Raw genomic sequence first — 12,841 nt, forward strand, 5'->3', positions numbered from 1 at the left:
AGCCGTTTTAGCCGGCGAAAAATATTTTAGTAAAAATTTTTTGCTCATTTGTTCCCAAGTAGTAATTGACCCTCGTGGTAACGAGTTCAACCACTGTTTAGCTTTGTTCCTCAATGAAAAGGGAAACAACCGAAGACGTATGGCATTATCAGAAACGCCATTAATTTTAAATGCATCGCATAGTTCTAAGAAGTTGGCTAAATGAGCGTTGGGATCCTCATCCTACAAACCATCAAACTGAACAAATTGTTGTATCATTTGAATAGTGTTAGGTTTAATTCAAAATTATTTGTAGCTACAGCAGATCTAACTATGCTTGATTCAATTCCTGTTAAAGAAGGTTTAGCATAATCATACATAGTGCATGGAGTAGGATTTTGATTAACTGCAATTGCAAGAGGTAGCTAATTGCCTTGGTTTTCAGCCATCTCTTCGGTTGGGGGTTGAGTATCATCTTCTTGCTCGTTCTCTGTGTATCTTAAGCTACGCCTTATTTCTCTTTGGTTTCTACGAACTGTACAATCGATTTCTTCGTCAAAAAGTAATGGTCCCGATGGGTTTCTTCTAGTTATAAACTATAAAAACCTGCCAAGAGAAAGAAAGAGTAGGTTAATAAATAATAATACTAATAATAATAAAATTAAATTAAATTGCAAGCAAAATAAATGGCTAAAGTAATAAAAATTGAGCGTTCCTAATATCTTAGTTCCCCAGAAACGGCGCCAAAAACTTGATCGCATGATTTCGTGACAAGTTTTAAATATTTATAATTACTCGTTCTTGAACTAACTATTATCGCGATATAGGCAAGTGTACCTATCTAACAGTAGTATAGTTTTAGCAAGACCAGATTGTCGAACCCAAAGGAACTAAAAGTACTAGTAATGACTCTTTTTATTATCTAGCCTAAGAATAAAGAGGTTTTGTTTTAATTAACTAATTATCTAAACTAAGAATGCACAGAAAAAAGAATTGAGGAATTGCTTTTGGGAAAAATCGATTGACTTAAGACAATACCTAAGGAAAAATCCACCTAGACTTTACTTGTTATTCTGGCTCCGAATCGGACGATTTATTCATTCAACTTGTTCCATAGAGATCCCTAAGTTATGTTATTATCCCTATTCAAGACTAATAATGTTAATCCCTAGATTGAATAACCGAGACTTTTCTCTAATTAACACTTTAGGGTTGCATTAACTCGATCTATGGATCCCCATATTAGGTTTCACCCTAATCCGGCAAAATCTTGTCACCCTATATCTAGGCGCGCAATCAACTCCACTTAATTATGACAAATGTACTCTTAGACAGGGTCTATTCCTCCTCTGAATAAGAGCATGTCTTGAATCAGTATCCTGGGATATCAAAACAAGAATTAAGAACACATAATTAAGAACAAGTTAAATATTTATCATACGATTTAGAAAATAATAACAGGATTCATCTTAGGTTTCATTCCCCTTAGGTATTTAGGGGTTTTAGTTCATAACTAAATAAGAAAACATCTCAGAAGAATAAAAAATACAAAACATAAAGAAAACCCAAAACTCCTGAAGGGAAATTGAGGAATCTTCAGTCTTGATGATGAATCTGGCTTCTGAGATGGATCAATCGGTTTTCTTGGAGTAATTCCTTACTCCCTATTCTCCGTCTTTCTTTTCTTCCTTCTCTAAGGTGTATTTATAGGCTTTGGAATGCCTAGAAGCCCTCAAAATTAGCTTTTTTGAATTGGACTCAACTTGGGCTCGGTAGGGACACGCCCGTGGCACACGCCCATGTTTGATTACTTTAGGCCGTGCTCGAGCCTGCCAAATTGTCATGGCCGTGTGGTCAGCCTGTGTGAGGAGGTCCAGGCTGTGTTAATTTCATACTTTGGCCTATTTTCTCCGTTTTTGGCCCGTTTCTCGTTCTTTTCGCTTTCCTATTCTCTCCTAAGTGTAAAATATGAAAGTTTTCTCTGCTTGATAAAGCAATTGTTTTTGCCACCCCTTCTAAAAATCCTATCTCGTATATGCTTTAACAATGCCCTCTTTTTTCTACCAATTGTTTCTGGCAGACCTAGGTGGAACCATAGAAGGAATTCAATCACTACTAATTGGTATCTTTATTTATGCATTAATGACAATAGATGCATTCGCAGCATCGAATTCACCAATTCTAATGAGAAATCATCCATAAAATACATTAAACATGGGGTAAAAATATGTATAATTTACGGTTTATCATCAACTCTCTTCTTCGTATCAGGATGCACTAGAATCAAATCCTCAAATTCCTCCATGGGATGCACTTACATTCCCCCTTTTGCTTGACCCTTGCTGCAATCCACTGCTCACTCATCCTTGTAATATTCATCAATTTCTTCAAAAAGGCTAGAACATAAATAGCTCTCGAACAGGCCTTATCGACTTGGATCTTCGGACAATGAAGTAAAGTTGTATATTCTTCTACGGTAGGTACCAAATCTACCCTCCCGAAGGTAAAACAACTGTAGGTAGGATTCCAATACTGAGCGAGGGCCCGGAATAAATGCTCGTCTACCTTGATGTCAAGTAAGTAAGGCAAATCCCCATAGTTACCATAGAACAACTGCTTAGTCTCTTCATCCCACTGGTCCCATATCTCCTTTAATTCCTGAAGATCATTTTGCGTCACACTAATGCGAGTGTAATCACACAATTCTAATGTATACCCCTCGGCTAGACTGTCCCTTTTCTCTAATTGCATTTTCTCTGGCCATATACGGACAGCCGCATTACCTTCCACTTTATCAAGAAATTCGTTCTCCATGACAAGCTCCCTAAATTAAGTAATCGAACGTGAATTGACACCTCTTTTAAAATGAAATGACATGCGATCATGGCCAAAATAAAACACAACAAGTCAGTATCATATACCAAAAATAAAAGTCAAAGCAAATGAAAAAATAATCAAACCTATTTGGGTGACCGCTAGGGTTTGGCATAGTTCTATCTAGGGTAAGCTCCTATGTCACTCTATATGTGGCGGTTCTAAAGAACAGGGTACTTGAACCGGCAAATTCCTCAATCCTCACCCATTATAGGCTCATATGGATCGAGTTTAGTTCAGGGGAATACATTTCCCCATGGCTGCACGGAGGTGAAAACCTCACGAAGAAATAGGTACGGATGTATCCCGGAAGCGATCTACTATCCTGTACGGAGGTGAAAACCTCACGAAGGAAATAGTTTCTCACTCCCACTTAAAAGGTGTGACCACAACGGTCATGCAACATGATGCAGAAAAATTTTACGAGACTCAAATCATAACAAACATATAACACAAACAAATGCAATAAAAGGAGCATAATTTTCAAATCGGGATTTTCAATTTTCGACAATAGGACAAAAAATAATTAATTTTACTGCTTGACTCTCTTAAGGTCCCCAGTGGAATCGCCAAGCTGTCAAAACCATTTTAAATTTGAAAAAAGGGAGTCAACTTAAAAACAAAAAATGGAGTCGCCACCGATCTTTTCTGAGGTGTGATCGGATCACCTTGAGTTTGATCATTTTAATAAAATATTTTGATTTACTAAAACGATGATTTTAATCTACTAAATTTGAGAATAAAGGTTCGGGAGTCGGTTACGCACGAGGAAGAGTTAGCACCCTTGTAACGACCAAAATTGGTACCGAATTGATTAATTAATATCCTAACGTCGAATGTTTGAAAAGATTTTAGAATACGATCCTTTTATTTTTTATTTTAAAAAGAACACTTGAATAAATTAAATGGAATGCTAAGACCCTCTTATCTCGAAGAAATAAAATGTCACAGCCAGTAAGTTAGGATACAACATCTCGAATTCCCGAGAATAAGCTTTTATTTGAAACCCAAGAAAGGGTACTCGATTACTTAGATTCGACGAGGAAAATTGAAACCCAATAAGTTAGGGCTTAATCTTCTCGAAGATGCCAAATACCGAGTATTGCCTTATTTTGAAAATTTTGGAATAAAATGATTTTAAATCTTAAACGATATTAAAACACGACCTTCTAAGAAAGTAAAATGCGATGGAATAATAATGTAGAACACTAAATAAGAATTTATAAACAAAATGTTATAATAACGAATCACAAATAATAAATAAATACAAAGAAGAATTACAAGACACCTAATAGTAATAACCACGTAACATGTTGTCTTATGCAAATACTAAAATTAATATTCAAAGACTAATGAAAAATCATTTTAGAAGAAATATGAAACAAATTAACATAAATAAAATGTAACAAGTTTTTAAATAATGGTAAATAAATATAAAATAAATAATATGAAAAAAAAACTAAAAAGGGAAATCTGAAATCAACAATGTACAAAAATAATAAATTATATGTATGTAAAAAAGAAATTGAAATAAGTAGACATACAAGTTTGAAATGAATCATAAATAAAAAGAATAAATAATATGTAAAATAATACTATATAAGTGAATTTTAAGATAAGTATTATGTAAGAAGAAATTTAAAGTAGTAATATGCAAAAACAATATATACATCAACATACCAAAAATAACATACGTAAGATAAAAACAACTAAACATAAATTATATATACATATATAACAATGTATAAAAATGTTTAAAATAGCCATGATATAAAGCTTTAAATAAAGAATGTACATAAAAGGGAATTTTAAAATAAGTAAGTTATATTGACATAATATTTCAAATATATACGAAAGAAAATAAAAAGAATATGAGTAATATAAAATAATTTAAAGTACTGAATAAAAAGTAGATAATAATTTAAAATAAATAATAAAAACAATTTTAAAAAACTGGAATTAAAAAGAAACGGACTCAATTGAAATAAAAACAGAATAAAAAAGATAATTCATAAATAAATGAATCGTTAGAACCTAATTTAGGACTAAAATACAATGCGCCCGAATCCATGGGGATTAAAAACGAAATTATCCCAAGATCCAAAACGCAGCATCCAAGTGAGGACCACATTGAGTTTTCGCGTAAAATCCAAGGGTAATTTTTTAAAAACAAATAAAATTCAAATAGGGCCAAATTTAAAGGCGGTGCGAATGGGAAGGACCAAACGCACAAATTACCCACTTTGAGAGCAAAAGCGCAAATTCCGGCACCATTTTGTTTGCCATTTAAAAAACAAACCCAAAAATCATTAAATGACTTTCTGCCATTTTTCTTAAGTAAAACCCTTGCCCCCTTTCTATTGTTTCATCGCCATAAGCAGCAGTGAACGTCAAATCCGACTCTATTTGGAGTCGTATCCTCCTAATCCCAACCCAAACTTCGATTTCCATGAAGCAAACAAGGATTTGAAGGCTCTTATCAAGGTAAGTCCCTCCCCTTTTTACACATTTATGTGAAAGATCTATGTGCAGGAACAAAGAAAGGAAAAAAAAAACAAATTGAAAACCTGAAAAAAAATTCAAATCACCTTTTAGGAACTGATTTTGGACTGCCTGCTATTTTTTAACCTGTGTATGTATTTTTTTTCTTATTGCATTCGTAAAAAAAAAACTTCCTTTTACAATTGATTTTCAAAGGCTTTTATAACCCTTTTACAACCGATTTTCTACATGTTTGCAGGTGCGTGGGCGAGCACGCCACTAACGTGTCGTGGTGGAGCGGCGCACGTTGCGAGGTGGTGGCATTTGGCCCCCGAGGGAGGCATGGGCCGTGGCGTGAGCTCTAACGGCGGTTCCTAGGGTTTTTGTTGAAACCTATTTGAGTTTGGGCCATTTGGACCTTGTAGTTTGGGTCTTAGGATTTGGGTTGGTTTTGGGCTTGAACTGGTTGTAAAATGAACATTTTAATATTTTTTTTATTTCTGGTTTGGTTCTAGTACAGGCCTGGGCGAAATGGGCCTTATACACCTATTTATATATATATTTATAATTTTAATTTATTATATAATTTTTATGTTTCTTACAATATGTTATAATATATTTTAAATTTTTAAATAATTTTAATAAATTTTTTTAAATCATATTTTTTATAATTTTTTATATTTTTCTGGTAATTTATATTTTTATAATTTATATAAAATCATTTTTAATAAATTTTGCAATTTTTACTAAATTTTTATCATTTATATAATTTTTTTGTCATTTATAATAATTTTTATATTTTTATTTTTCTTTCACTTCAAATTTTTGTATAATTTTCATATATTTTTTTATGATTTTAAATATAAAATAATAATTTTTGCCACGTGGCAAAAACGTCCAGAAGAAAACAATTATTGTTACTTTGTAACGGTTGACCTTTAATTTTAATGGTCAAAGAGCTTAATTAATTAAAATTTTAAAGTTCAAGGGATCAATTGAGTGAAATTTTTTTTAACCTTTTATCTATAACAAAGATTTCAACAATTCAAATAATATTTGAAATTTTTTCATAAAATCTAAACTCAAATTTATAAATTTACCTTAAAATTCAAATATATTTATTATTAGTATAAAATTTAAATATAATTGTTCAAATAAAAATGCAAATTAATTGAATTAAAATAAAATATCCAAATTCACTAAATATCGAATTTTAGTATGTCCAAAAGAAAATTATAAAATAAAATTGATAATAGATTCGAATATCCAAACTCATTATTTTCAAAAGTGAATTTGAATTCATTATCTGGAATCTTTATCCGCAAGATGTAAACAAATTTGAATAACGAATATTGGAGAATTAATATAATATCCGATCTGAATATGACACAATAGTAATTAAAATATTCAAATTCAAATATTATCCACGATATTTTAAACAAGTTAGCCTTTGTTGTTAATAAGTTCCTAGCCTGATTGATGCAATCATACCAATTAGGGGTGTGCTTTTTTTTTTTTAATTTTATCCGAATTAACTAATCAAACCGAATTAGTTAATTTAATTGGTCGATCACCGAATCTAATTTGATCGAAATCAATTAAAGAGTTTTAAAATTTTTAATTATCAATTAATTTGGTTCGAAACAACATTTAACTAAAATTATTAATAATATATAAGCCTAATATATTATAGATAGATCCAATATATTAGAGATAAGTCTAATACATTACATAAGCCCAATATATAAAATTAATGGATTTATAAATATTTCTATAATGAGCTTAGAAAAACATTATAAAAACTAAAAATATTTGAAAAAGAAACTAAAATTAAACAAAATAACACAGAATAATTTTTTTTTTAAAATTGATGTTTTTAATGTAAGGTTTGTTATTATGTTTTAATTTAGTGTTATTATCGCGTTATTTGTTGTTTTTAAATTTCAGTTAAACTTTTTTGAATTAAAAAGAAAGAAAAAATTGTCATAGATACTTTTATGTTTTAAATTGTTTGAAAATATATATATTTATAAATTTTGGTTAAGTAAGTTAACTGTCGCTTAATAAATTTAAAAAAAAAATCAATTCAATTAACAGTTAAAAATTTATAAATTTTAGTTAATTAGATTGGGTTATTATTCGAATTCATAAACAAATCATAGCAAGCAAATTTTGACGTTATCAATAATCGGGTTAAATTTAGTAAAAGAAATTCTGACCAAAAGAAAATTCACCCCCGAGGGCAGGGGGTCACTTTCCTGGGATCCTCCTTCAACCATAGCCGACAAGAAAACTTGTTTCCATGGAGTAAGGGACCATCCTCAAATTCATGATAATAAAAGGGACCAATGTTCCCATCCTCACTAACTGGTCCAATGGCAGGGGCCTTCATCATTCACATTCAACATTAGCCAAAGACTACTGTTTCATGGGTCCCTACTCTTTACACTAATAGTTGAGTTCCGTTTCCAAACATCTAACGGCTCTAACGGAACATGATTTTGACGTACGCTTTTAGAATCACAAACTCAATGGCAAGGTTGAGGTCCTACAAGCTTTGAGATACCAAGTTCGATAAGAGTAAATGAAATGGCAAGACGGAGTGCAAGGGTGTGCAAACTACAAGGATCTTTTCCATTCAATTCGACATCAAACAGCATATTACAGAGAAATTGAAATGCTGCAAATTTTCCAAGCACCTGTTTCTATGCATGAACCGAGTACAAACAGAAGTGGGATATAAAAAGATTTGCATTTGTTAATTTCATCTACTAATGTTGGACTTCCCAAAATTTAAAACCTTAAAACTGTACCATACTTGAAAGTTTTAACTAAAGCTTCAAACTCAAACTCGAGGTCGAAGAACTATGAATCAAAGACGATGATGGAATACATCGCCTTTGTCTACTACTCATGGCAGGGCCTGGAGGGCAAGATTTCAATGGAGGTAGAGGTTTAGAAGAAGGTACGAACTTACTTGATTGGCTTCTTAACTTCTTCTCTACCGGTTGAAGCTTACCTTCTGATCTAACTTGGCGAACTTTCGTCTCGTTCAACTCTGCTGGGAGAACACAGTTGCAAAGGAAACCTATACATTCATCACAAGTACCATCATCATCAATAGTCTACAGAGAAAGAACCTATAAAATCCTACAAGATGGTAATAGGAGAACAGATAAAATTCAAACAGGATGCTAGTATAGTCCATATTTGAAAGAACCATGTCCTCATCACTGAAATAGAGATGTTGGATGAACCTAATGCATTCAAGTTATCACAGTGAATTTTAACCAACATAAAATTCCCAACAAGTTCCAGCTCTCTGAGCAAAGACAAGATCAAGTACGGTACATTTCAGGGTTATCGTTTCATACTTGACAAAACATTTCAACGTGAAGACGTTGAAACTAGCAAGTGTTATTAGTACGACCAAACAGAACAAACATCGTTCAGGCTGTAAAAACGAAAGAAACTATGGCGACCATGGCAGTCTTGGTATGAATATGCAAGAGAATTATTGGTTCCGACAGGCAGTGAAGATGATTTACATGGCTGTCCTTTCAAATTTGGTAGACCCACCATGGCATTCGACAAAGCTTGCACTGTAACAGGTTGGTCAAATGCCTCAGTGGGAATGGGGGGTGGAAGCTGATGCCTGATGCCACTTCTTCCTTATCTTTGAAAAGTTGTTTAAAGCAAAACATCATTTATCTTCGGTTTATTGTTACTATTAATTTTCTTTTCGATGTGCTACTTTACTTTAAAATCAGATAATAAGCGAAACAGAGGAACTACAAAAATGCCGCAAAACTTTCCTTTAAATATATTTTCACATACCGATCTTCTGAAGAAACAATGAGATCATGAAGTAAAGTTTTAAGTTTAAAAGGATAGAAGTGGATTTCTTACCAAGTCTAGCAAGTCGATTAACCCAGCTAGGAATTGGTTTCCCTGCCAATTGGATACACACATCATTGCAGAAATGATTGCAGTTCTTTGTGATGAGATGGTAAGTGTTCCCAGAGTAATCTGTAGCGAGTTTCTCCATGAACGAACGGACGTCTTTCGGACCTAAATCGGTCCTGCCAATTAAGATAGATTTCCTAAACGTGAAACCAGGACACTGCGTCGGCTCTACTTCGAAAATTCCAGTCGCCGAATGCTCATGCGCTCCAAAACCATATTCAACTCCATGAACTGCATACAGCAAGAATCAGCATACTCAAAATCAACTTGTACAATAATATACATATATACATTTATATACATACACACTAAAACCATGGATGTATATTCTTACTTCTTGTATACATAAAAAATCAATCTTTCAAGGTAATTAACTTGACTAGTGTTATTAAACCGTAAAAACATTCAAAAACAAGCTTAAGTTTCATATAAAAATTTTCAAAAATTTCCCTTCAATTTCCAGTCTTGTTGATTACTAAAAAAAAAAGTCCATTACTTTTCCAGCAACACCCCTAAAAAGAAAACAAAAACTAGACTAAATTCAAAGGAAAAGAAAAAACAAACCTTGAACCCCAGAATGATAGATCCCAAGGCCAAACCAATAAGCATAACCATTAATCGGAGTCAAGTCATATACATTCAAATAAACCGGAACCGATCCAACTTTCTTCTTCCGGGGCATCAACACCATTGTGCACAGCATTTTTTTTAGGCTAACTTTAATATATAAATAAATAAATAAAAAGAAGGCAGAATTTTTTACAAGGAGAGAGATAATTGAGGTTTCTATGGGGATGGGGTATTGTAGAAAAAATAACTAAAGAGAAACTGGTATGGGTAAGCGCGGAAATTCGATATTAGTTTCCTTGTTTCGATTGAAAATAAATTAATAAAATAATGAAAAATGAAGAAATCTGAAACTTGGGATGTACCGAACGAGAGAGCCGAAAGCAAAGCAAAATAGCATCACCTTTTGCTTTCAAGGATCCTCGTCGTCCTCGTGGTTGATGCTTGCTTTCTCTTTTTATTATATTTAATTAATATTACATATAAAAATATTACTTTTTTTATGTAATAATAATATTCGAAGTTCAAATTTAATTATATGTTATTTTCTAAAATATTAAAGAATCAAAATACTCACATACATGCTTATTAAAAATTTTAATATAATGTTTGGATAATTTTTATTATAAAGACTTTGATAAACTATTAAAAAAATTATTTTCAATAAAATAAAAGAAATTTAATATTTAATATTTTAAATATATTTGATAATTATTTTAAAATTTTACTCAATATAAAATTTTCAACAACAAAATCTTCAACAGGTAGATAACTATTTATGACTTAGAAAATTTTAATTTTAATTTAATTATACTTAAAAAATGAAATATTCAAAATTACCATATTCATCTTTCATCCAAAACTAATTAAAATAATATAAAATATTATAATAATAAAATTAAAATTAAAAATAAATAATATTTTAAAAATTAATATTTACTTTTATCAAACAGTACTTATGTTATTAATTTAACAAACTGTTTTCTAATATAAATTCAACTCTTAAAATTTTATCATACTTAATTTTTTTTACACTTTAAATCTTTAGTTTATAAACATCCCCTTTTTTTAAAAAAAAAAATTAAAACTCAGTTGATGGATGAGATTTGACTCAAACGGCTTTTTAAATAATAATAGTATAAATATAGTTGTTTAAAATTGAAGGAAACCCCCAGAGTTTTGGGAAAATTACTCCCAACTACCATTGTGCTTTTTTTCTTCTTTATATTGAAATCCCGTGGCGTGTATGTATGCGTTTACGGTTGGAGTTCTACTTTTGACAAACTTAGGGTAGAGTTGTGAATTGGACTCTTTGATTTAAAAATCTGAATATGATTAATTCAAGGGTTTTTTTTTTTATAATTGAATGATTTAAAATTTTGATTTTTTTGCCAAGAGTTATAATTATTCTGGATTATTATTTTCGACTTTCAGCTTTTAATTTTTAATAATTAAATTAAACTGAATTAAGTTGAAGTTTAAATTTTCATCTGATTTAAGTAAATATTAGATTATAGAGCTTGAATAACAGAGTTATATAGTAAATATATTTGTAAAAGTTCATATAAAAAATAAATGAGGGTTTAATTGAAATAGTAAACTAGAAATATATTTATTTTTCTATTTTTTAATAAAAAATAAAAATACCCTCAAAAATATATTTTTTACTTTATAAAGTAATGTTATTTTGGCAATTACTTAATTGAATTAGTATCGGTTTGATTCGCAACATTAACTCAATTAGAAATTTAATATATATAAGCCAATTATCTTTATAACAACCACATTTGTCTATCAAGATTTTGCCTGTTATACACCTATAATAACATGTTATGGAGATCTAATTGTTCCAATGAGAGCAATACTTGAAATGGCAATCCATAAAAAAATATTGTTGTTGAGATTAGCTAAAATAAGACGATAGCTAAAAGGAATTACTGAAAAAATTTAGTAAAATTGATATGACTACTATAGCCGATCTAATACTAGATAAACGAGTATTGCCTCTAGATGGGAGATAAGCATATAATAGAATTCATATTACGAATTTCTATAAAACAAAAGTAAGAATTATGTTTAAAAAAAAGTGGAAATCAAATCAACAAAATTAAAAGGCGTATAACAAGTGCATGTATTTTCGTTTTTATGCATATTTTATTTTACATTTTTCCACATGATTAATTATGAAGTTCATAAATCTAACAAGGTTAAATAATCAATGTGAGTTATCACATTGAACTAAATAATTTACCATGAGCTCTTAAATTAAAGTAATCAAATTATAAATTTATGATGTTCCAAATTCATGACAGGGAACTTGACATCGTTAACCCTACTCATAGAAGATTATTTTCATTTACTAAAATATAATCAATAGACTTTCTATGTGAGATTTAAATATTATATTAAAATAATATTTTAATGAAGATCATTTTTATTTAATAAATTATAATTAGACTTCCCAATATGAAATAATAAAAATTTTATATTAATATAATGTATTAGAATTATATTTATCTTAAATTTATATTTAATAAACTAGCAGCAAATAATTTAAATTTTTAAAAATGAATAAGATATTTGTATATATTTGAATGATGGCTATAATATTAAAAAAAAACCTTATATTTTTTCTCAATGGTGATTTATAATATTTATTAATTTATTATATGAAATAAATATATTTACCCCACCAAGAGATAAAAGCTTTTCAACTTCAGACAATAAAAGGCTGAAAAAACGTTAAAAAGGACATGGGTAAAATTGAGAAAGAAAGCTATGTTGAGAAATAAAATTTTGCCCAGTGCGGTGCAGCACAGTTAGCAACAGTCAACTGGTACCACTAAGATTCAACTCAAGAAGTAGTTGAAACACATTAAAATGTAATTAACTGAACATCCAAAGTATGCTTTAATTTGCACTTAATTCAACTTATGCTCTTAATAAAAAATTTTAATTAAGTCTATTTAATTTT

The 12,841-nt window shown here is 30.3% G+C and overlaps 1 protein-coding gene and 1 long non-coding RNA gene across 2 annotated transcripts; one reads left to right on the forward strand and one right to left on the reverse strand.

Moving 5' to 3' along the window:
• The first annotated feature begins 4,850 nt into the window (after positions 1-4,850).
• LOC107963589 (uncharacterized) lies at positions 4,851-5,912 on the forward strand. Its single transcript, XR_001701985.2, has 2 exons — positions 4,851-5,337; positions 5,594-5,912. It is a non-coding gene; the product is annotated as an uncharacterized lncRNA (long non-coding RNA).
• Positions 5,913-7,947: 2,035 nt separating this feature from the next.
• On the reverse strand, positions 7,948-10,347 carry LOC107962927 (deSI-like protein At4g17486). The gene is made up of 3 exons (XM_016899495.2): positions 9,865-10,347; positions 9,244-9,531; positions 7,948-8,422 (listed from the first exon to the last, which is right to left on the reverse strand). Exons 1-3 carry the CDS (start codon positions 10,001-10,003, stop codon positions 8,166-8,168), a joined length of 684 nt encoding a protein of 227 aa, XP_016754984.1. The 5' UTR covers positions 10,004-10,347; the 3' UTR covers positions 7,948-8,165.
• Between the last annotated feature and the right edge of the window lie 2,494 nt (positions 10,348-12,841).

Source organism: Gossypium hirsutum, chromosome A06 (genome assembly GCF_007990345.1).
Source record: "Gossypium hirsutum isolate 1008001.06 chromosome A06, Gossypium_hirsutum_v2.1, whole genome shotgun sequence".
Classification (NCBI taxonomy): Eukaryota; Viridiplantae; Streptophyta; class Magnoliopsida; order Malvales; family Malvaceae; genus Gossypium; species Gossypium hirsutum.

Bases quoted from the DNA above. Each gene is read 5' to 3' on its own strand.
- LOC107962927 (XM_016899495.2), bottom strand. From the start codon at position 10,003: ATGCTGTGCACAATGGTGTTGATGCCCCGGAAGAAGAAAGTTGGATCG. The intron at 9,532-9,864 runs GTTTGTTTTTTC...TGCTGTATGCAG, and splicing joins CTATCATTCTGGGGTTCAAG to TTCATGGAGTTGAATATGGT. The intron at 8,423-9,243 runs GTAAGAAATCCA...ATGAATGTATAG, and splicing joins TAATCGACTTGCTAGACTTG to GTTTCCTTTGCAACTGTGTT.